General features: G+C 35.9%; 3 protein-coding genes across 14 annotated transcripts in view; 1 reads left to right on the top strand and 2 right to left on the bottom strand.

The window, feature by feature from the left end:
• The window catches only part of CCDC66 (coiled-coil domain containing 66), a gene marked incomplete at its 5' end in the record, with an annotated part of 45,846 nt that extends 42,798 nt beyond the window's left edge, over nt 1-3,048 (top strand). For 7 of the 8 annotated variants that reach the window (XM_082848197.1, XM_082848196.1, XM_082848203.1 and 4 more), the window contains 2 exons: nt 77-192; nt 1,589-1,681. In XM_082848197.1, the coding sequence (XP_082704323.1) occupies nt 77-192; nt 1,589-1,675 (203 nt within the window). In that variant the 3' untranslated portion in view covers nt 1,676-1,681. Of the gene's footprint in view, nt 1-76; nt 193-1,588; nt 1,682-2,984 lie in introns of those variants that run through there. The other variant, XM_082848198.1, reaches the window with a different exon arrangement.
• ARF4 (ARF GTPase 4) overlaps nt 1-25,657 on the bottom strand; it is a 1,077,785-nt gene that overhangs the window by 237,959 nt on the left and 814,169 nt on the right. The gene's annotated exons all lie outside the window — the stretch shown is intronic.
• The window catches only part of TASOR (transcription activation suppressor), a 49,154-nt gene continuing 26,538 nt past the window's right edge, over nt 3,042-25,657 (bottom strand). The window contains exons 12-24 of one of the 5 annotated variants that reach the window (XM_082848195.1): nt 22,918-22,990; nt 22,754-22,825; nt 21,000-21,701; nt 18,441-18,847; nt 16,778-16,919; nt 15,468-15,527; nt 10,749-11,539; nt 7,851-7,973; nt 6,923-7,082; nt 6,338-6,446; nt 4,833-5,011; nt 4,485-4,649; nt 3,042-3,677 (exon numbers count right to left, since the gene is read on the bottom strand). In XM_082848195.1, coding sequence (XP_082704321.1) covers nt 3,151-3,677; nt 4,485-4,649; nt 4,833-5,011; nt 6,338-6,446; nt 6,923-7,082; nt 7,851-7,973; nt 10,749-11,539; nt 15,468-15,527; nt 16,778-16,919; nt 18,441-18,847; nt 21,000-21,701; nt 22,754-22,825; nt 22,918-22,990 — 3,510 coding nt within the window. In that variant the 3' untranslated portion in view covers nt 3,042-3,150. Of the gene's footprint in view, nt 3,955-4,484; nt 4,650-4,832; nt 5,012-6,337; nt 6,447-6,922; nt 7,083-7,850; nt 7,974-10,748; nt 11,663-15,467; nt 15,528-16,777; nt 16,920-18,440; nt 18,848-20,999; nt 21,702-22,753; nt 22,826-22,917; nt 22,991-25,657 lie in introns of all 5 variants that reach the window. The other 4 variants (XM_082848194.1, XM_082848191.1, XM_082848193.1 and 1 more) reach the window with 4 other exon arrangements.

Below are 25,657 nucleotides of genomic sequence, written 5' to 3'. Positions count from 1 at the left end.
CCATAGAATGTTATAGCATAGGGCTATTTCATATTATAAATGTATTTGAATTTTTGTCATTTTTATCTGGCTTCAGACTGTGACCAAGAACAGCTTTTTGACCATCTCAGGGACCCACTTCTTAATCCTAACTTGGTGAAAAACAGGGATCGACAGCAAGCAATCCTTAAGGGACTGTCAGAACTGAGACAGGTATGAGCTCTTCCAAAGTTTGGATGTGACCATTTTCTGGTGGAGGGCTGTGTTTTACCAGTTTTACTATAACCATCGTTGGTTACATGACTTATGTGACTTCACCACATGTCAGTTTAATGTACAGGTGCTGATTCTTTTTAAAAAAACACAACTTTCTATTTCTTTCACATTGCCATCTCTAAGACTGTTTCTTTCCAGCATGAAATCATGAGACATTTTGAATATTAAGACAACTTTATTTAATGAAAAAAGGCATACATTTGAAATGGCAAAGCATGATCAATAAGGCCCTAAAACCAAAGGCAGAAAATAAATACAGTTATGCTTTAATTCTTAGTAATGCAGTTCACATTTTTTTAAATGAACGTGTTGGCCGTGTTTGGAATAGAACTTGACACAAGTCCCGAAGAGTAATATAATGTGAAATTACAGGTACAATCTTACCAGACTACTTTTTCTCCCAGACCAATTTTGACTCATTATCTGCTCAGATAAAAATAAAATCAGGTAACACATCCAATATTTAAGGCTATAACTGTTCTCTACCAGCTGGCCTTAAAAAACAAAAAAAACAAAAAAACACCTGTCCCTGTGCTTAAAAAAAAAAAAGAAGACTTGCAAAACTGGTTTTGCGATTAGCTTTGATTCACAGTATACTTTGTGTATTTGGGGAAAATAAACTGTAGTTTTAGGATTACCCTTTTCCACGTCCAGTCATTTATGAATGCCTCCTGCATTTCAAATTGTTGATCTATAGGACTAGAAAATCACCCCCACTAACCCAGGATTATAAAGTGTCCCTTAGTTTTTTAAATGCTGTAGCTTTGGTTACATGTGGATTGAATTTTGTAACTCAAGCTCGGTAATTCACACAGTGAAGATTTTACTTAAACCTCTTTTTAAAGTGACAAGGTATATTCTAGCTTAGTAGAGACAGAAGTTGTAGCTTAAGAGAAAGGAATGTGATGTATACACCTTAGTGACCATATCTTACTTCAGCAGGGCCTTGTACTAACTAGCCTCTAAGGTTAATGCAGTCAAGATAAACACTGGATGGTTAAAGGGAGACTTACGACCATTTTAAGAGCATTTAGGGAAAAGGAAAGAGGTGGTGTTCAGCCCCACAGTTAGGAGACATGGTTTTAAGAAAGGTCATTTCTATTGATTGTATGGCTAAAAATATAATCTTACAAATGTGTGATAGCTGCACAGTATCCAAGTGAGAAAGTCTGGTGTAAAAATTGAAAATTCTTGAGTTGAACATGACAAAGTAACTGAGCGTAATACGGGTTTTCAAAGTAAATATAGTTCTGTATTAACAAGAGAGAAAGGTAAAATAGGAATAATTTGCCCGTCTGCTGCACACCGTACTAACATATCAATACGATTTCAGGGCCTTCTCCAGAAGCAAAGAGAGTTGGAAACTAATCTCATGCCTTTAGCTGCAAATCAAGAAGAGAATTTTAGTTCTTCGTTTTAAATGTAGAAAATCAAATCCTTTACATTTGATTTGTCTTCCAAATTAGATTGGTTGTTGCTTAACTGTATTTATCAAATAGCCTAGATTTCTTTTTAAAATGCTTATTTAAAACTTGTACATTATGTAGTAAAGTATGTGTGTATATATATATTTTTTAAAAAACAATAAAACAAGACACTTGTAAAAAAAAGTAGTAAAAAAAAAAATTTTTTTTCTGCTCATCACAATGTGGGTATTGAGGTATTGATCTACTTACCTTAATACAGTCTGGAGTTTACAGTGTTCTTCCACACTTTTTACATGTAGCTTATTAAAATATCACTTAGATATTTTGCTCTATAAAAAGATTTTAAAGAGTAGAACTCAAAGTTCTTTGGAGGTGCCAAAGGAAGGTCTGACATACTTACTTTTACTAAAATAGCCCAGATTCAGTTTAGGCTTACATGGAAATTTTTTTAAGTCCTTTTTTTAATGACTTCTTTTATTGTAGAAACTACAGTTTTCAAAAACATTTACAAGTTTGTATTAGTAATGGAGAGGCAGTTATTAGCAATACATGTGGATTTAAAATTTATCTTCACCATGTACTTTTATCTGTGAATTTAAAAAGTTAGCTTTAGTATATAGCACTTAAGTGCTTACCACCTGAAAAATATACTTACATTTTTCTAACAATTTTAAAATCTACAGCAAAGTTCATTTCAAATTGTTTAATGCCTTTAATAACCAAATTCAGTTTCATATTTCAAAAGATAAGATAGGTTTTTGTTTAAGGACCACACAAGCACTGAAAATTGTAATTATCAAATATTCTCAAAGGTTGACCAAAATTTTAGCAACAGGTGATTTTACATGGTTGTCTAAAAATAAAAAATAATGCTGCCTGGTGTTAAGTCCTAAGTCCCATATGGTACATAGTTTTATCATCTAAATGAAATGGCTTTGTTCAATAAATCTTGAGGTATTGAGCCAAAATCGTGTAAATATTAACATCACTGGCTTATACCTGTGTAAAAGCACTATACAAAAAGCTTAAAATAAATGCATTAGTTGATATTTCAGCAAAAGTAGCAAATGCATCAGTTGATATATCATTTCAGCAAAAGTAGCTGGGATCACTGACATTAGAGGAGGGGAAAAAATGTAAAGCCATTGTTCACTATCCTTTTGCAACTATCTAGTTTTACATATAAAACAGGCTTCAATTTGAAGCCAAAGTACAGATGACATAAGTGTAAAACTTAAAAGTGCCAATATGAGATAATTCAAGTACAATATGTTAAAAATATATATTTATTTCAATTTTCAGATGCTTCAACTGTTACAGGCCATCATGATTTAAATAAGAGGAAAAAAAACATTTGCGAAAGGAAAAGAAACCTTTTGTTTAGAGAATGAAATATAAATTGTGAATTCACTTTTAAGAAACAGAAAAAGTCCATAACAACCTACTTAAAAAAAAAAAGTTACTGTAATTATTTCTCTTTTGAAAACGGCCTGGAAGTATCACTTTTCCACCAACTTAATGGAGATTTCTCTCTATCCAAGTTTTGAGTATAAGCAGATAAAAAGTAATTTTCACTTTCTTCAGACTGACTTGATGAAAGAGCATATGGTGTCCCCAAAAATGTCTGATGAGTGAGAACATTAAAATGACTAAACTGATGGGACATATTTAATTGACTGTGATAAACCTGAAAGTTGCTATATGAATCCTGTTCAGCTGAATTACTGTTCTCTCCTTCAGAGCATACTATATCAATAGAAGCTCTCTCTTCAGAATCAATTTCATAAGTCTTCTCTTCTAATAAACTTTTTTGCAAGTCAAGAGACGATTGCAACTCAATTTGAATATTCTTTTTTTGATCTGTTCCACGTGATCCTTTGGTCTCTTTCTCCAACATTTCTGAATGAAAATTGCTGCATACTTCTATTTTTGAGATTTCATCCCCTGAATCCAGAGACATATCCTCTTCGTCCTTTTCATCGTTTTCTAAAAGAGCTACATTTAAAAAACAAAAAGTCCTCCTCTATTGAAATACACAATTTGTTTAAGTTTTAAAATTATACACTACTCACACAATATAATGCGTCAGGGTCTGCAAGTCCACAATCCCTTAAAGCTTGGTCTTCTGCCACAAGTTCACTTAGTCACAACACTCACACTAGGTGTGAATGTCCAGATAATCCGATGCTAAAAGCTTCTGCGAAATGTGTTCACGTTTAATGTTGGGAAATCCCAACTCCCAGCTCCAAAGGGGTTAATGTCAAAACAGCATCTAAAGTTATACGGTAATTCAGTATTCGACAAGACAAATATAAAATAAAAATTCTGACATCTAGCTTCACTGGATTACTACTAAACTGGTTAGCTGTATCAAATGTTCGAACATCTCTGCTTTTCCTCAAAAACAAAAGTACATCTTTCATTTTACATAAAACCTGGAACCAAAGCAAAGGCCATCTCACAAAAGACTAAAGCTATGGATATCTCTACTACCTTGTAATTAAACTGCTTTAATTCACAACAGAAGCCAATAAAGCTTACATACCCTCAAAAAGAAAATGCCTACTCTATAGTATGCAGTCTACATTAACTCAAACAGCTTATACTGACTATAGTATAATAAATGAGCAGATTTTGTGTATGCTAAGTAAAAGAATGATAAATGCCTTGAAACACTTCCCCTGAAGCTGAGTTTACACTGAGGTGAGCAGTTTCAAAATTAGCATTTCATTATATGAAATCAAAGCAAAACCATTCTTTTTCTGTCTGCCTTAAAGAAAATGAAAACTACTGAAAAGTTACCTGACTGCGACTCAAGATTCTCATTAGCACCAAGCAAAGGAAGGTTTTCTTCTGTGATTGAGTTGTGATAGCCCACAAGATTTTTAAAGTTTTGCATAAAGTCTTCAGCAGTCGCAACCACTATTCCATTATCGGTATAACTGGAAAGCATCTTGATACTCTTTTCTAAATTGAAAAAAAAAAAAAAGTTGAGTATAAAACACTTGCAAATATAAAATGATAATGCCTGCATCCAGCCCTCCAAAATCCTTTCCTCCACATTTTCAGAAACACCCAACACAGCCCCACAAAATCCTTTCATACACATTCCTGTATTCACAGTAGAAAGCTTAAGAGCACTCTCGTTACCTGTTAAAAAGACTATGTGTCGTTGCTGTATGTTTTGAGCCTGAAGTCTGATAAGGCAATCCAATTCTGGAGCATTTCGAGTTTGTGAATCACAGTTGTGGTATGACAAAATTTCAACCAGATGTTTCTTCTGATAGACATTCAGAAGGGTCAAGAGACTCAGAGCTTTAGCATTCAATCTGTGAAATTAAGTAATTCAGTATCTGTATCTGCATTTCTAAAATTTAGTATGGACGTTTTCACTTGAAATTAAAGCCATAATTTCTCAATTGAGGCAACTAACGACAACTGCACTGCTTAGCTCACTGCCTGATGTACAGGTGCTTCTTAGTAGAGGGAAAGCAGGAATTGTGCAATCCACTGGTAACTCCAGGGGCTTTCTCTCGGTACAAAGCCTGAGGGCCAGCTATTCAGTTCAGACAAAAATCTCAACTTATTACTTATTAAATAAATTACACTTCTCTTCAGCTTCACTAATTTAGAACTATAATGAAGGGTGTAAAAGGACAAAAAAATATAAATCTTTCCTTCAAAAAATAACATGGCTCTGAGCTATTTCTATACTTCCAGATGCAAGGCAACATGTGGTAAAGGCAACATGTGGTAGAAATTACGGGCTATTGTCAGGAAGATGACGGTACTAATTTGTACAAGTTATACCTCCGGGCCTCAGTATTGCTATCTGTTATATAAAAATAAGACTTCCCCAATGCTTACTTCACATGATTTGAAGATAAAACAAGTTTTTAAAAAATGAAATAAAAAGTTAAATAATTTAAAATTACTAAAGCCTGAATTTCCCTAAGTGTGTCCAATGGAATATCAACAGGTATTAGAAGAAAAAAATGTTTTGTGGTCTAGGTTTCAGAAATGCTGACTGACAAAATGTAAAACAGGATCCTTAACTACAAAGTTTCTCAGATCTTCTAATGTGTAAATAAGTACATTATATGGACTCTAGTAGCAGGATATAGTATCCCAAACTCATCTGATTACAACAGTCATTTGCAGAGCCTCTCAAGGGACTAGTGCTCCAAGAATCACGTTTTGAGAAGTGACTTCTGGGCATGTTAGAAATCACTTATTACATAAATGAATGTCCTAATCATAGATCCCTTTATCATGTCAAGATTAATCCTTGTCTCATATGTGTAATATTATTAGATTAACAATTAGGAGAGGGCCTGATCTACTTGGCATGTACAGTTCCATAAAAAAATAAAGAATGCTGATTATCCCGTTTTGATTATTATTCTAAACCCAAGTGGTAAAGTTTAAGCCAATTTTATCTCTGTACATAACTAGAACTTCAACAAACCTCTACATAAACAATATCATTTTCAAACAGGCTAGAATAATTCAGCATCTACATTCCCTTACGGCTGGCAAAAGACATCTGTGAAAACTGAGCAGCATCTATAATTTACAAACATAAAAAATAGCAAAATTCTGTGAACACAATGTTAAAATCAACAACCAATATATAGTTATTTTTCAAACCTTACCTGCCCAGTTCCTTTAGTTTTTTCTGAAATTTACAGTGGACTTTCCATTGCCATTTTCCTTCTGGAGTACTAAGTTCTTCGAGGAATGTCAAAAAATTTTTAAGGTTCTCTGTTAGAGATAATGAAGTTCATTTTAAATTCAATAAACAAGTCACCCACTCCACAACTGAATTAAGGAAGAAGTGTTTGTTGATATCATGTAGAACACCTACTTTCCTATGTAGTATTTTCTTTCTCTTTTTTCTCCTCTAAGGGAGACAGATCTATACATCCTCTTTGAGATCTAAGAATATAACATCTACACACAAAAAAACAACATGTTGATAACAATAACAAACCAAAAGTAATCCAAGGGAAGTAGGTACAGAGAGCCCTGCTTTATACCAGACTTAAGAGGAAATTATTCGTAAAGAGTAAAAGAATGGGAAAGAAATCTGAGATAATAAAAGCTCAAAAAATGATGGAAATGTACTAGTTATCTGCAACTGGCAGAATGAACAATGCATTAAAGTATGAGTGAGTCACTAATAAGAAAAACCTAGAAAAGACATAAATTACATGCTTAAAAGAATAAATAAATCTTACCAATTGTGATTACTTCTGGATTTAGAATGGATTCATCAGAAACGATAAAACCTCCAGATACAAATAACTCATTGTATGTATGATTTTTAACATCATCCAAACTATCAACACCAGCAAAACTAACACAAGGAAGCTTCTTTAAAGTCACCAAGCCAGGTACCTATTTAAATACCAAAATAAAAATAGAAATAAGGACAGACAGACTCAAGTGTGAAGTAACCTACATTAGATGTACTATGGCTCACCTATGTTAGTGTGTTGTCTCTGCAAAGTCAAGCACAAAAACAATATTTCCAACATTATTTCTAAATATACAAACCAACATTTATGTACTGGGCATCTACCTTGAACAGAACTCTCTAAGGAAGAGGCACTTAACAAGAGACCTGGAAACACAGAATGACAAATGCTAACTTGCCTGGCCCTGTGAGTACAGTCCGAATTCAAATGAGGCAGCAGCCTACGGACTGAAACAGTCAGGAAAGACTTCAAAGAGCAGTAGGACTTGAGACAGTCTCCTAAGACTAGACGGGGTACCTCCAAACCCAAGGGAAAGGGGGACTGCTTCAGCAAAGAGGGGGTACAGACAGGTTTTACCTAGGACATACAAATAAAGGTGATAACAATATAAAGAGAGTCAGCAGACCCAATGGCATTCAAGGAGTCAGTATTCTTAGTCTTGACCATTTAAGCGATAGGTAAGATCTGTGATATGCCACAATTTAAAATTTTGTAGAGGTATAAATATGAATCTCATGAGCTGATTCACAGAGGGTAGTTTAGGTCTCAAGTCCTAAACCTCCCAACCTCAAAGTTTTATCTCCTTTAAAGCTTATGAGGATATTTTAAAAACAAACAGCTTTAGTCTCAAAGATAGTAGGGATTTTTTACAACCAAAATAAGCAAAGAATTCAGCTTAATAGTCTACCTTGTGAATGAAACCTGCAATGTCTTCATTTTGAATAATAATCAATAGTTTATCTAATTTTGATCTTCTTTCCAAAAACTGTTCTGGATGACACTCTGTATTGCCTAATTTGATAAGATATTCCTGTTAAAGAAAAAAAACTAAATCAACATTTAAAAGCTTTTTTGCAAACATCCATTTAACACGAGAAATGCAAGATAAAGTAGTTAAGTTTAACTACTACTAGACCACTAATAATGATGCCCTTACACTAGGGACCTCAGAGATCAAGTCCACTCTTAGAGAAGACTGAAGCTCAGACCTTAACTGGTCACAATCACAATGTTACAACACTATGCAGTCAAAGCCAAGTAAATGCTAGCTTGGGGTAACAGAACCAGAAAAGCAATGGATTGGCCCAGGTTCTTAACTCTTATTACTTATTCTGGGCAATCCAGAGCTCAGTCATTAACCACTCTCTCACTCCCATTTTCCTTTCCTTTTGAAGCAGGCCCTTGATTCTCTGCAGCAGTGTTACCGGTATACTCCTTCAGCGTTAAAAAGCACTTTTATGACTACTGTAGTTCCTTTAACTCACAACAGCCCCAGGATCATTCATACAGAGCTTCAGTATGTACAACGTTACTTACATATTAATTAGCCATGCCTGTCAAGTTTACATCTTCAAACAAAACACTCTCCCATCTAACACATCCTTCCATGCTGCTGACACGGTACTACCTTTCAAAGGACACAAGAGAGCCAGTCCCAGCAGAATTCTCTTTGCTTGCTGGGGGAATCCTGAACTCTGAAGCAAACTGCAGGATTCTGAAGGTCACATTCCTCATTTCACAGATACAGGAGCAGATTAATTTTCTCAAGGTTGGCACGCTGGTTAGATAACCATAAATCTAAACCAAGGTTGCCTCACAATCAGTCTTTCAAGAGCTGTCTACAAGTGTCACACCCAAAGAGGATACTTCTATGTAGCCCTAAAGAAGCATCTTCTACAGTGTTTGATTTTGCTCTAACTTCTAAAGCCTCTGGGCAAATCTCAGAGCAGTTTACAATCAGGTTATGAAAAAGTAAATTATTGTCTGATAGGCCTGCTTGTAATTTTTGGTCTTTTTACATTAAGAAATTTTAAATGCAAGTTTGTGTTAAATAAGACACTTTAACTCATAAAGTAACAAATCAATTTGACTCCAGAAATATTTAGGAAGTTTAAAATTTTATTCATAAAGTCCTGTACTATACTGTAACATTTCTGCTAGAAAATTTCCAATGGATATTGAATAAAAGAATTAAAAGTGCTGATCTGATTTCCTATCATATTTATAAAACACACAGCATCCTTTTCTTCTTCTACATAAAATAAATAGCAGAAATATGATTTATTCTAAGCCAGAATGGATTAAAAGCACCATTCGTAAGTAAACACATTTCCCACAAGGGTGTTACAATCAATTTCTAAAATGCAATGGGAGGAGATGGAGTAATGGTGAGCACACTGGGAACTGTGCCCAACCCACTCTCTCATCTAGCCCTACACCACCATGTAGCTATGCCCCAAAGAGCTGGAAACATGTTGCTGGGGGTGGAAGAATGTTGAGAAGCTCAATGTTCAATCATACAGGGCAAAAATGCAACCAAAAAATTCCTGGTAAGTCTGGTTTCATCTTCCCAAGAAACTACAGGGAATTGGTAAAGGCAGCACACTGAGCACTCTGTTGCCCCCATTTCCATGCTCTTCACATTCTCATCAACACATCACATGAAACATGCTGACGTCAAAGAGATCCTCAAACTGACAAAAGGCTGAGGACATGTCAAAGCATGGAGTTTCTGGGCCACTCTGGCTATACGCCACTTATTTATAGTCCCCTCTGCTTCCTCTAACTAAAAAAGCAGAAACTTATCATGGTAAGTAAATTCCATAAATAGGAGCAGGCATTTATTTTAAAAACTAGGGCATTCCCGGGCTTCCCTGGTGGCGCAGTGGTTGAGAGTCCGCCTGCCGATGCAGGGGACACGGGTTTCTGCCCCGGTCCGGGAAGATCCCACATGCCGCGGAGCGGCTAGGCCCGTGAGCCATGGCCGCTGGCCCTGCACGTCCGGAGCCTGTGCTCCGCAACGGGAGAGGCCACAACAGTGAGAAGCCTGCATACCGCAAAAAAAAAACCACAAAACAAAACAAAAAAAACCAAGGCATTCTCTTAAGGAATTAAAATGCTATACAGTTTAGTGAATACTAATTGGCAACATTAAACCACTAATTGTCCCATGTGTTATAAATTACATATCTATTGTTACAGATTTTACATACCTCTCTCTATGTGTGTATTTTTTTAAACCAAATGCCTGAAATGCCAGTCTACTCCATAGCTTCAGTACAAAACACATACCTTCCAAGGAGGAATCTTTCATGACTGGGGAAGTGTTTCAGGATCACCATGTTTTTTGATAATAAGGGCTATTGGGAAACCTGGCATGACCAGGGCATCAAGAAATGCCAAAAGATATCATCATTAGGTCATCCTGAACAGTTTTATTTTTCTACCTGATTGATAAAACCCCCTGAGGTAAACACTGACAACTTCATTTCTCTGCATCTTTCCCTCCCCTTTGTTAAAAACCCAGTAAGAAACATTGAAAATCTTTAAATCAACAATTTAAAGGTATCTGCAATATGTATACAACTGGTCTTTAAAATGACACTATGCAAAACAAGATTAAAAATTCTAAGACATTTAGATCACCAGTTGAAATTCAGTTGAAACTTACTAGTCTTTTATTCCACTCTGCATCAAATTATGAAAATAATATGGTCAACACCTAAAAACAAAAATCCATTTTATAGAGCTCAGACCCAACAAGAGAAGTTTAGACAGCATTACAATTACCTTCTCATTTAGTTACCTTTATTTCTTTACAGAGCACACTCTCCTCTTCTTCATGAATATAAAATTTCACAGTATTTTTCTGGACATCTTTCATGATTTTAACCAAACTGTTAAATACTTCAGGTTCTAACTGGCTTATAAAGTTTGAAAGAGCTGGTTGGGCAGAAATGTTTACATCACTGGGCGATTTTGTTTCTTTTTCTACTGGTTCCCGGGCAGTATGATCAGAAGTCACCACTGGCTCTGTGGCATGGTGTGGCTGGTTCACTTCTGCTTCAGTTAAACCCGAAGCCGAAGAGGAAGGCTGCTCATTAGAGTTGGTGTCTTTCAGAGGATCACTACCAAGTGGCTCAAGGAGGTGTTTATTGTTGAAGTCGCTTGAGGAAACTGGTATGACATACCTTCCCAGAGGGCTCAATGCTATCTTAGTACCAGAATCATTAGGACTGACTGCTGGCAAATTCCCACCCTTGGCTGATGCTTTGATAACAGTATTTAGTTTCTCATGCAAGCCATCTACAAACTCCTGTACAGCAGCTTTGGAAGTCTTAGAATATATGAACTCAGAAAGCCGTTTCATCTTCTCTTGTGTTGAAAAGGTAGGTGTGGAAATTCTGCTGACATATGAAACATTCTTCTGCTTCAGAATCTCTTCTATCTTCCTAGAAAAGAGACTGTACTCTCCTAACACTGTCCTTTCTGTGGTTTCACTCATTGCAGGCGGTTCTGCTGCTGGCACACACTGCTCCTCCACTGTCACCACCTGACCTGTCAACACGTCATCCTCAGTGGTGCCCTTTAGTGTGTCTGTAAATGGAGAGGATGGAAACTGATAATCAGAACTTCTCTGTCTACTTATTACCCGGGGGTCGTTAGGAAAGGCCTCCTGTGGTGGCAGACACACCAGTTGTTCTTCTGGTGATTTCATACCTATATGGGAAGAGTTTATTATTACAAAAGCAATCCAAAATAATAACATCTGAAAATACAAACTAACAAAGAAAAAAAATGCCAGGTCAAGTATATATTTAGAACAAACTATGCATTGGAAGGTAGAATAAAAACCTCAGATAATGGTGTGAACCTATTTCCTATGTGCCCTACTTATTTATGGCTGGTCTTTGTATTTCAGTAGCTAGAGTGGCAAGTCTGAATGTTACTTTCTTTGATTCCTTTTGAAGTATTCAAACAAGGGCCAATTTAACATCAATACAAATTAAGTCACTTGTTTATTTCTGCTTCCCTACCTTTCTGCAGATCTGACTTTAACAGACATGCTTTAAGCAGAATAGTCAGTTTCAACAGCTTGCTCAACCCCTATATTCTTTGCCAAGTAATGTCCACTAAGGTAATACCCCCTTAATAGGAAAATTTTGAGTGTAAGGCAACTGAAAGAATGCCAAGCTGAAATGCTGTGGGAATAAGTCATCAAGTTAAGAGTTGCATTCAGGATCTAGGATAATTAATTTTATCTGTTTTCAGATTTGCTCTTACATATGGGGTTGCTTAGTGGATTTGCTACAATGTTAGGGACTTCAATTTATCAGGAAAAGAAAGTCTCAGTCATATAGGAAGAGAACACAATTTCATAGCTGCATTAACAGTAATACTTTTGATAGCACTTTTGTTCAGTATTTTTATTTTGTTTGGAAATCATTCCAAGAGAAATCATAATAGCTATTTACCCCATATGAGATGAAGACATCATCAAGCTAGCTGATGCTAATGAAAGTACGATAACCCGTGATCCTTGACAACTAGCTCAATCCATAAGAACGTACTTTTTTCCACTCACAAATCCTAAATTCAAACACATATGTTCTTGAAACTACATTTCAAAACAGGAACCCTAAATCCCTTTTTAAAAAACATGGGGAAAATACATTTAACAGCAATTTATAGTAATACTTTATTTCACAAAAAAACAAACTTTTCATTATTTTTCCCTACAAGTTCATATTATACAATTTTATCCTTTAAAAAAGTACTAATTTTTCTTAAATCTTAGCCAACATTCCCTAACAAATTGCTGTTGTAGTATATAAAATGTTACCTCTAGATCAGAAAGTCCACACATAGGTATAGTTTTCAAAACTATAGTACTTTTAAGGTATAGTGAACTCCCTATTCAAGTCTGCACCCAGGTATAGCAGTGTAACCCCTCTCTACAAAAAATTCAGTTTTGATTTTCCCTACACTCACACTTTTCCAAAGGTTTAAACAGCCTAAGCAGCATTTAGGTTATAACATTTTGCTACCAACCCCAGCGGTTACCATGAACCACTGCACCCATTAAGTACTGCAAAGGCACCTGTCAGCATGGTAAGACCATACAGTAGGTCTGTAGGTCAAAGAAGAGAAGGGGAGCAAAATATCCAATGTACCAGGGTAAGAATTACAACTGTATAAAATTGATAAACCAGAAAATTCAACTTCCATAAAATAATTCAGGAATACTGAATGCCCTTCGTAAATCTGCAACATGGGGTTTAGTGCACATGTGAAATGTCAGCATGAGTACATAAGAAATCTGTAACAGGGAACTCCCTGGCGGTCCAGTGGTTGGGACTTGGCGCTCTTACTGCTGGAGCTCAAGTTCAATCCCTGGTCGGGGAACTAAGATCCTGCAAGTTGTGCAGCGTGGCCAAAAAAAAAACACCACCATGAAAAAAATAAAATCTGTAACAGAGGTTGATCAATGGGGTGAAACTAAGTGTCTGGCCTAGGGGTGGAAGACTTATTTTTTGAAGTAGTTTTGTATTTCTTGAATTATGTACCATGTCAAATATCTGATTTATTCAGATAAAATGTCTTACTTGCATCTTGTAAAACAAATGAGTTGGGAAGGACCACGTGTAATTTTAAAACTTCTGAGTGGTTTGTTATTAAAAATACTTGAATACATTCTCCCAAATATCTCAGCTATAGTTGAGACCAATAAAGTTATTCCTAAATTTTTTTTTCTAAAAAAAATTTTTTTTTAAGTAACTGCACCATGAGGCATGCGGGATCTTAGTTCCCCAACCAGGGATCGAACCCGTGCCCCCTGCAGTGGAAGTGTGGAGTCTTAACCACTGGACCACCAGGGAAGTCTCCCAGTAAGCTTATTCCTGAAGGGCTACAGATAAAGGAAATGTTTTTAAGCTGAAATATAACTTAAATCAACATGGGAAATTTTCCATATTAAAAAACTCTAAACCAAATCCCTTTTGAAAATGCAAATGATCACCATCTAATTTTACTTTGTACAGATTTCCCCCATATAATTTTTATTATTAAGATAGACAACTTTATTATTTTTAAAATGTCTTCAATAAATGATTTAAAAGAAACATATATCAATATCTATAATAATACATGTTTTCTACTAACTATCATTCAGGCATTGTGGTACTTTGACTTTTAAATGCAAGGGGAGTGGCGAGTTCTCAAAAAGTAGCATCACTTGGATTTTTATACTTTTAACCACAAAATATGAAGATGGTATGCCAAATAAAGACTGCAGATGCTGATGGAGCATTATGAAGCATAAACAAGATACCTGATTCTCCCAATGAGAAAGAATCACTGATAGAAGCAAAACTTACATGAATCTTAGACATATTGTTGTGTGAAAGAGCCAAAACCAAAAGAGGACATATGTAGTAGGTTCCATCTATCTTAAATTCAAGAGTAGGTAAAAACTAATGTATAGCAAAAGAAGTCAGATTAGTGGTTACGGTTTGGGGCAGGAAGAATACTGACTGGGAGGATGCAGAAGACGACCTGCTGGGGTACTGAAAATGTTCTACATCTTGATTTGGGTGGTGGTCACCTAAGTGTTTACATATGTAAGAATTCATCAAGCTGTCTACTAAAGATTTATGCACTTTCCTGTATGTCATATCAATATATCTGTTCTTCCTGCTTTGTTTTTTTCAATCGTCTTTTCCTAGGAGGAGAGAAAGATCATCTTGAAGAAAACTATTAACTCAAAGTTTTTCTTAATTCCCAAAAGAGAGGAATAACCATAAAGATCTACTAAAATTAGTCATTTAGCTTTTCTTCCGAATTAAAAAAAACACCACCACAAGATTTCTGAAAGAGTAAGACAAAATGAAATGGAAACAAAAAAGACGCAGACCAAACTCCAACCAAGAAGAATCTGCCTATGGCCATCTGCAGGGATGCTGAATTGACTTGAGTTTAGACAAAAGAGACTGTCTTCTAGGCACCTACTACAACTAGCTAATCAGTAATATCTATAAATGTTTCTGGAATCCAAAAGTTTCCTAATCTCTTAGACTATCTGCAGAAATTAGCTTTACAATTAGCAAAAGAAGAATTGAGTCAAAAAAATTCAAGATTAGGAATAATGTACCTAAATGATACATGGCCTCACCTCCTCGTATTTTTTAAATTTAAGAGAAACTCGAAGACTGCTTCTCGTAAGATGTCCTGTAGAAATGGATTAAGAAAAATATTCTGGTCTTCCCAAGTCATCATATCAGACAGAATCTACTGTAGGTCAAAAAAACTTAATCTCTATGAATATTCAGTGACTCCCTTGAATACATTCTTTGTATAAGAATATTTGATATAAATCAATTAATGATTTAAATACAAATATGATATTGTCCAAATTTTCTGTAATTAACAGACTTAAACTGATGCCCTCCAGATAGAGGACCAGAACTGCAAGTAGCAATTCTGAAGAAGGGCACATTGGGAGGAAAAGCAAAGAGAGCCTTCTCACCTGGTGTTTGTTTCTCACCATGTTTCCCCAGCTGGTCTTCTGGGCTTCTTGCATTCCCTCCTGAGGGAAAGCATCCATTAGATTTGTAGACTCTCTTCAGGTACTGGTGACAACCTTTTAAAGCACCTTTCAGATAACCCCAAATGCTAACAAATTCAAGTATTCCCTCTTCTGCCTAAAATAATCCTGAAGGGTCATTAAGAAATGGGAAGTTGCTTCCCTTTCCATTCAGGTGATGATGGAATATCAACACCTAGATGTTGTGCCTTCAAATGGCTCTGAAACCAGCTATGAAGGTGTCTAAATGAGGAAGGTTAGGATAATCACCTTGTACAGACTACTCCCCTATTCTGTTTTTCCAACTCAAGCCAACTTCTCCAGGTCAGGAGTACCAGCTGCCACTCTACGATCACTTCTAGGCCTCTTGCCCTCTCTGATAAGGTACTAAGTAGAGAATGGTGCTGAAGCCCATGGAAACTCATCAAGTTTTAGAAATTCTTTGCAGAGTCCTTGGAGGTCTCAGTAGCTTCTAGGTCACAAGCTAGAAAGTATATTTCAGTCGACTTTCTAGCAAAAACTGTTTGTTTTCCTTTTTAAAGGTTAAATAAAGATCTAGGAATGGAAAAGATGTGCCCTGGAAATATTTCCCCAAATGCTTAGCTAACGAAGATGAATAAGAACTTGGAATATTAACAGTATCTGCATATGTGTGTGTATGTGTTTGTACAGAGAAATTAGAATACTGCAAAATGATCTTTCAACATCTGCTAAACTATATTCTTGCCTCATGGTTCAATAAGTTTTCTAGGGATATTTACATTTAATCATTTCAGGCCATTCTCTACAATGATCCAATTTCTCTCAAATTCTCCAATATTAAGAACTCAAATTTCTTTCAAACAGATGAACCTTAACATGACCACTTCTTAGACGACAGCTTGTGAAGTTTAATAATTTGAGAAGACAGCATATAATTGGCTGCCCAAAGACCCTCATTTCATCTCTGCAGCTACCTCACCTTATTAGAAACCCAATTTCTGATAACAATTTTCATTTGCAAGTTGCATGTTCAACTCCATCGGGAAAGTAAGGATATTTTAAATCCCTCTGTTTTTAATAGGCTCTTTTGCAGATACTGACCAAGAACAGCAACACTCAATGATGAATATCACATTGCTCAAAAATAAGATACCGAAGATGTCAGAGCCAAGCAAGACCCAAGAGTGGAATCTAGGAAAGACAAAACCCTTCAGGAAACTGGTCCCTAAGTAAAACCAAGCAAACCTAAGTCCCAGTATACTTGTTCTTACCTGTAATTGGAATCAGTTTCCAATGTATTTCAGTCTCTTCAACATTATTTGACTTAGATTGTCTACGGAATCCATGTTCAATGGGAACAGTGGGACACAAACTGCAATCTTCAAAATTACTCATGCTAATTAAATTTGGATCCTAAAAATTAGAGTACAGATTCAATACCTTTCTTTTTAATTAATTTTAATGTCAAGAAAAAACAACTATTTTTTCACAGCAAATTTACAAACTTCAACCTGAACATTACAAGCAAGTAAAATCAACATGGTAAAGTTATAATGCTCTAATCTCAAACTAGAACATAATTTTTTCTCTCAAAACGTAATTGTTTGATTTACAGCAGAAGTTGGTAAACTTTTTCAGTAAAGCACCCAATATTTTAGGCTTTGCAGGCCAGATACTCAGCTCTGCCATTGAAATGCAAAAGCAGCCATAAGCAATACCTAAATGAATGGGCATGACTGTGTTCCAATCAAATTTTAGTTACAAAAATAGGCAGTGGGCTGGGTTTGGTCCATGCCCCCATCAACACAATTTAGAGTTTTAAATATGTCAGGAAATGGTAACAATATAGGTTAGTTTCTTAGTGCCTACCTTACACATGCCTCCAACTGAGATCCCTGTCTTCATCCTCCCCATAAAATAAATATCCCAAAACTACATGCAGGAAGCCTGGGGACATGCATATGACTTTAAAAAAATTTTTTTTCTTTTGGCTGAGCCACGTAGCATACAGGATCTTAGTTCCCTGATCAGGGATCGAACCCGTGCCCCCTGCAGTGGAAGCAGAGTCTTAACCACTGGACAGCCAGGGAAGTCCCATGATGCATATGACTTTTACTCAAAGACAGGGAAGAGAAAAATGGAAGAAAGTAAATTAGGAACAAGTTTTTAGGAACATGGTGCCATCCTGGTACAGTTCCCCAAGTGATGCAACCACTTCTTGGGAAGCGGGGAGCTGGGGAGATTAGGCTACTTCTCAGCTAGATATCAGTACTCTAAGCACCTATCATAAACTGGATGCCCTGTCAAGCATGGCTGAGGGTTACCTCAGAGGTAATCCTAAAGGCCACTCATTTTCCATTGCATGAGAAATACAAAGTATTTAACCTTGTTTCTAACTGGTACACTGACTTTGGTCACCTCATCTGCCTCACCTATGGGTTCTGGTACTGCCAGCAGAAAGCCAGTGTTTTGAGGACTCAATTTTATTATGAAATGATAGAGAATTAACTCCAGTAAGCCATTCCTGACAAATAGATGGTCCAGCCTTCACTTTAACACAATGGTAAATTTCAGACTACACATAAAGCTTATGAGCAGGAAGGAAAACACTTCTGCGTTTATCTCTGTGTAACAAGGAATAACTTAGAAATACTATCCTGCACAGACAGCATTACTGAAATGTGTTATTATTTCTTTGTGAAAAGGAAAAACAAGCACATTCACCCTTTTTTTTTTAATTCTTAAAAAAATTTTTTGGCTGTGCCATGCAGCATGTGGGATCTTAGTTCCCTGACCAGGGATCAAACCCGTGGCCCCCTGCAATGGAAGCGCAGAGTCCTAAACACTGGGCCACCAGGGAATTCCCCCCACATCCTCCCTTTCATACACACATTCACAAAAGCAAACAAAGATAACCAATAGATATAGGCTTACTTCTTTCAAATGTAGTTTATGGTCAGTGCCTACTTCACTGGTAGAAACAGCAAGAGGATACTTTAAAGATGATGTATCAACTTCTAGCAGTGGGCTCTGAGTATCCTTAAAATGTGCACTTTCCATTTTTACACCAGTAGGCTGCTCATATTCTTTCTTATCCAGGGTAGAGTTCAACTCATATTCATGCTTTTGCCTCATCTCTTCATAGGCACCATCAGAGCTCAATCCTAAGGCCTTGTTGACTGTGTCTGTCAGGGATGCATCAGAATGACGTGCATTTGCTAGTGTTTCTGATAGCCAATTAAACAACCTATGGATGTCAGCAATGCTCGAGTTAGAGGTATCCTGCTGCTGCCGTCTCAAGTCAGCATCATGCCCAAGTGAGCCAACAGGCTGTGGAGACTCTGAAGGGAAAAGAGAAAGAGACATCTCTTAAAGTCTGGAAGGCAAGCATAAAAATTAATTATCATATAACATTTATAGGCAGGAACTCAAACCACCTGCTTAGAGTTTACAGGTATATCCGTCCCTTACTTTCCAAATATGACTGGTTCTAAAATTTTGCACACAGGTCTAAATTCCCATTAAATGAAGGTTTATTTTCATCATAATTTGAAAATTCTATTAAAAATGAGCTCAAATATTATGTTGGTAATATGGATAATATATATAAATAACTGTACTGTAGTTACCTTAAACTCTATCACCAAAATCCTAAAATCAGTGAGGTACTTGACAACAGAAAAATACCTACACAACTATTTGGCAAAATATTAGAGAAGGGTATGCAGATTACTCTTAAATCTTCTAAAAATATAAAAACAACAAAAACCCATGATTTTATCTGATTTTGATCTCTCCCATTCTGTACGTAAAATACTGGCTAACCTTTTCATAATCTAAGCTTTATCTTAAATGACTAGATTACTTAATTCATAACAAAGCTGAGATATTAGAGATACAAAATCACCCCAAAGAAATCTACACCAATCTTGCACTAAGAACAAAAAGGACTATGAGAGAAAACATGTTAGACATGGCTCCAAGCAGGTATAAATCTGGGTTATCTGCACCACCAGTGTATTTAAAAACTTGCAAAGGGAGGAGACATTCAGAAAGGCATGTGCTTTAATGCTGAAGGAGGGTAGAGCCAGGGTAGATATCAGGATTCCGATTTAGGTAGTGTATATGTACCACAGGCAAAAAAAAAGTTAGAAACAACAGGGTACATACTGTATGATTCTAATTATATGAAATTATAGAGAAGGCAAAATAATCTATAGAGACAGAAAGCAGATCAGCGGTGGAGTGGAATGATATAAACTACAAAGAAGAACAAGGCAACATTTGGGGGTAATGAAAAATGTCCTATATATTGGAGTAGTGGTAACACAGCTATAAAAAAACTCATTAGACTGTGCACTTAAAATGAGTACATTGTATATAATTCATACTTTAAAAAGCTGATGTTAAAGGCAGTAGGGGAGACAGAAGGCTACCTCTTAATGAGTGGGCTCACCACCAAATCAAGATCAGAATGTTTTAAAAGTTAGAATCTAACCTTTAAATCTCTACTTTCAGGATCAGAAATAAAGTGTGCAAAATGATAAGAAACAAACACAAGTGAGGAACACCTAGATATGCAACTCTGACTATCACTAGTTCTACTTTAACCTATCTACCCCTTTTCCCCTGCCCCATTTCTCCTTTGGTCTATTATAACCAGCAGAGCTTTCCCACCATTTTAATTACTGATAAAGCCCGATTTCCACCCACAAATATTTGTTCACACATACAAATTTGCCAATTATCAGCTAAAATGGTGCCAAAATTTAAGTACCTTGCCTATTATGTGTTCAGTGCTAGGAAATATAGCTGACTTTAGGAACAATGTTTGGAGTTAGTCAGAAGTGAGTTCAAACATGGATCAGTGAACTCATAACTTTAGGTAAAATTATTTAACTTCTCTGAGATGGCTTCCTCATCTGTAAAATAAGGATAATAATGTCTACCAATCAAGAACTAAATGAGTCCATACATGTAAAGCAGCTAGCACATAGTAAGCACTTAACTCTCAAGACACAGGTCAACAGTATTAGACAGTATGGATCAGTAAGCACCGTCAGGTTCAGCACAGAGCAGAAATCCAGCATAAGCTAAAGGAGATGAAAACCATCAAGGAGGAGAACAGCCAGAAAGCTAAGGAGGGTTATGAACTGCAAAGATATGAGCCTTGAGAGAAATGAAAGATGCTTCAGGAAAAAAGAAAGAAGTAAAGGGCTGACCATGACATGTTCTGAGAAAAGTGCCTTAACCAAGGAGAGTGGGAAACATGGCTACCCAGGCTGGACGTGGCCAGTCTTTAACAAAGCCTTGAAAAACGAATACAGAAGCTGAGATTGGCAGCAAAAGTTCCTTTATAAAAACAGGGGACTGCCTAGATTGGCTCTCAGGCTATAATTAGCAAACCCTTGTATGAGGAGAAAGGACAGAACTACTTTACTATGTTTTTGGTTGTTACTTTTATACTATATAAAAACAATTCTGATATTTTACCTTCATACAGATGGCAATTTTCAGATAAATTACTGGTTTTGGCGAGCTTTCTCATATTTTCAGGTAGCTCCTCAAGCTTCCTCTTCAAGACAGTTTTGCTTCTCATATCTTCTTTGTCTGAGTCCCCACCCACATTTTTTTTCCTACACTGAATTAAATTAATCAATTCTTTGACTCTATCCTTATCATAATCCAAAGAGTGAGATGACTTCTGCTTTCCAGGTGTAATAGTTTCACCCCTTGAGTTATTTCGTTTTCCGAATTTCATTTTTGTACCATTCATTTCTTCTTCTTGGCCTTCATAATCTGAAAGTGGACTAAACTGTTGAAGTTTTCTATTTTCTTCAAATAGCTCTTTTAATTTATAAATAGGTAACTGATACATTTCAGGCCGAAAAATATAGGTATGCAAACAATTATCAATATGGGATTTATTTCTTGGAGCTGAATATAAAAATTTTTTATCATCTAATCGTGAATCATATGGAAACATGATAAACTCTCGTTTACCTGAACCAAAACCTCGCTTAAAAAATTCACTTACATACTTTTCAACAACAGAATGAAAATTTATAGTATTTATATTTTTGAATTCCTTTCGACACTGAATCAAAGCAAACTGTAAAAATTGAGTTATTTTTAATACATCTGGTATGCTCTCACGTCTCTCCTGTGGTGCTGCACTGGTTGAACCTTTCTGTGCTGTAAACAAACAAAAAAGCAAACCATGTTAGCAATCAAGAAATTAGTCAAGTACAGATCTACATATTGTCAAAGCAATGTAACAACATCCATACATTAATGGTGGACCAAACCAGTATGTACCCTAATACATATATGTTATATAGGGATATATGAATAGCATGCTTCTAAGCCCAGGAGCCTAAAATGGGCCAATAAGAAATTAAAACATGAAAACTGCAGAACATATTTTTAAAGGGAAAAACACCTGCCCGTTGAAGATCTTCTTCATGTCCCTAGGCATCAACTGGTGGCAAGGAAAATGTAAGGAGAAATAAAGACCTGAGGCTCCTAGCAAGACCGTCCAGCAAATGACAGTAATGTCACTCCTTCCTGTTGTAACAACTTTATCTCTATCTCTCTATCCCCGTAAGCAGATATGTAGGCACTGAATGGCTGCCACTGAGAATCTCATTTTTTTTGGCTGTGCCACGCCGCTTGAGGGATCTTAGTTCCCCCGACCAGGGACTGAAACCGAGCCCTCGAAACTGAAAGCATGGAATCCTAACCACTGGACCACCAGGGAATTCCTGAGAATTTCATTTTTAACCTAACAGTGAGAACTTTACCTTAAGACAGCATTAAAGTTCATTCTTAGAAATGGTGAATAGAAATGGTGTTCTCTAAAACAGTATGAAAATTCTTATTAATTGTGAATGGCCTAGTATTTAACCTAGCACATGATGCACTTAGTCACTAAAATGTGAATACAAAAATGAACTAAGCTCAAAAAAAAAACATATAATAGAAACCCTGAAAAACTAAGCTATAATACTGTAACAATTACAATCAACATTTACTTAGTGAAAACACTGACAAAAACCAGATAATTTTTCATAGTTAAAAAAACAAGTCATATAATTTGTGTTTTATATTGCTAACACCTCTTAATACCCCCATTATCTCCCAAAACATGACGTAAGAAAGACAAAATGCTTAGTGAGTTATCTGGAAATTTTCAATAAAATGTCGGTATCTATATGTAAATGGATTTAGATATTCAAAGAACTTACAAGTAACTATGCCTCTAGGTTCTTGAAATAGAAACAAAGCATGTAAGACTCGAGACTTAGCAGTATGATGTTCTAAAAAAACAAAAGTGAAATTCATTAGCAATATATTTTAACTTTTAAAAAGTTAAAGGAGAATTATAAAAATTAAAGAGAAGATCACCTACCATATGGAGAAACCATTTGACAAGGAGAGAGAAGAAAAAGGTATCCTCGGTCTCCCAAAGGTTTAACAAGAACCTACATTTTTGGAAGAGGGAAGAAGTTGAATTTGCATTATTATTCACCATAAGGCAGAAACATAGCAGTTTCTACTAATTATAAGGAAAGCAAAAAGTTTCTGATCATCTTTTTAGGAAAAGTACTGCTACTGAATTAGCTAAAAAACTCTTTCCACCAACCCTCTGCTCATTAACAGGATTCCAATCAATTAAGAAAGCCTTAGTTTTCATAATTTTAATGAGAAAATATTACTGAAAGAATTCTCCTATTAAATCAACTTGTTGATTTTTCCTTGAAGCTAAAATACAAGAACCAAACAAAAACTTCAAATATTTTCCTCAGCAATTCAAAAGACATGTTTTTAATTGCCAAGGTGGTGTGCTGGATGTTGGAGAAACAAAACAAGTATGACACAAATGCTACCTTTCAAGAGTTCAGGCTAATCTCAAATGAAATGTGTTGCTGTAATCTAATTCTTCACATATTTAATGAACATCTTTCACACGTAAGGCAATTTGCCTTACCAGAGATAACTTGAAAGACAAGCAGCACAAGATCCTTTGATCAAAAGAAGGTTATAATTGGGTGGAGAAAGTAACACAAGAAATATTAATAATTAGATAAGACAGGAAAGGTCTTTAAAAGATTTACAAAGCAACAGAAAGAAAAAATACAGTTAGTCTATGGTTGGAAAACATATTGAGAGTATATGGGAGGTGGATTTTGAAGGATGGCTACATTGCCAAGAGCCTAAAGTTGTGGGAAAGACATTTCAATAGAGGCAACGTCATGAACAAAGGGCAGAGTTATAACATAATGGACAGTTTGCAGGCATCAGAGTACTTACGACTGGCCAAGGGTGAGGAGAGACTAGGAGAAACATGTAAGACAAGTCTAGAAAGAAAGATCATGGGCTAGATTGTAAAAAGACAAGAATGCCAGGTTAGCCAGAAATGCCCTCCAGAGTATACCCTTTTGAGCTGAAGTGTTTCCCTAAAAAAAAACCCAAAGAAACTTGATAGCACTGCAGGAGGAAAGAGAACAATGTAATGCAAAGAACTCAGTTCACAGACTACTGCAATAGTTCACAATATTTTTTGGATTAAAGAAAGGGTAAGTAAAGGAAGAACTGAGTATGGCAGCTAAACACAAAAGGATATCTGGATTCTGAAAGAAAACTTGTGCTACCTAAATTCCTTTTAAACAATTCCAGTAAACAAAGTCTGTGTAAGAACCAATAATTTAAAGGACTAAAGTGACTACACTACCAATTTACACTTAATAAAAACATTGTTTGAACACCCAAAAGTAAGGTGGACAATGTATCTGCAAAATTGTTTCAGACTCAAACCCTTTTATCCAAAATGTTTTATATATCATATCTCTTCTAACATTTTGCCCAACTCTTGTTGATTTGTCAGAACAGAAAGTTGGGAGACATGAGTAAGAGCTTCATGTTTTGTGGTTGCTCAGAAAAAAAACAATTAGATTATTTTAACTTCTCACCCACTCCAAATACCAGATTCTTTAACCTGACTGGCTTAGTGGCCTAAAGACCCTAGTGCGCTAAGGGGACTCAGTGTCCCCAGAGACTCATGGAACACAGGGAATCTATACCCAGAAACAACACTCAGGCAGACAGAAGCCCTAGCAGTAATATCTGTGGCTTTAAGCCAAAGAAACACTTTCAATCCTGTGCAATAGGAAACACCTGTGAACTCTGTACTGATGCCTCTATTTATTACCCCTTACTGTTTCCTTCTCCCTCAGAAAACAACACTAGCCCAGTCTGTGGATTTATATTACTTGATTCTACTATTTTGGCTTTGCAGATAACATTACAGGTAATATGGTATGAAAACAAAAAGTATTTTTAAAAATGTAAAATATTAAGCTCACAATCTTAAATTACCAAGTTTCAGAGAAAATAAGCTACTCTAAGAGAGATTCAGCAAAAACAATAGATTCAAATACCCAAGGGCTGCAGATTGGAATCAAAAGATGCAATATATAAAACAGGTATGAAATGTTCAAAGAAATAATATGGCAGAACTGAAAACATGTTCACACAGAAACTGTCATACAAATATTCACAGTAGGAATATTCTTAATAGCCAAAGAGTGGAAACAACTGATGAATGGCAAACAAAATGTGACATTATCCATACAGTGAAATAAAAGAAATGAAGTACTGATACATGCTACAACAAGGATGAACCTTAAAAGTATTGTGCTAAGTGAAAGAAGGCACTAAAGGCTACATAGTGCATGATTCCACTTATATAAAATGTCCACTATAGACCAATCCATAAGAGAGAAGAGATTAGTGGTTGCCAGGGACTGAGGGGACGAAGGAATGTGAAGTGAATGCTTAGTGGGTATGAGGTTTCTTTCTGGAGTGATGAAAATATTCTGGAATAAGATAAGTGGTAATGGTTGCACAACATTGTAAATCTAGTAAAAACCACAGAATTGTACACTTTAAAACGGCTAAAATGGTGATGTAATTTTAAAAAATAGCAAGGAACATCAGAATATAATCTCTACCTCCTAGAACAGTCACTGGTACACAACAGGTACTCAGTAAGTCTTTCTGAAAGAATTAACAAGAATCTGTTTTTAAAAAAAAAAAGTCAGGCAGACCTCAAAAAGAACCAAATATAGCTTTCAGAAATTAAAAATATT

Source organism: Leucopleurus acutus, assembly GCF_964270905.1.
Source record: "Leucopleurus acutus genome assembly, chromosome: 10".
Classification (NCBI taxonomy): domain Eukaryota; kingdom Metazoa; phylum Chordata; class Mammalia; order Artiodactyla; family Delphinidae; genus Leucopleurus; species Leucopleurus acutus.
This window is presented reverse-complemented; position numbering and strand designations above follow the sequence as displayed.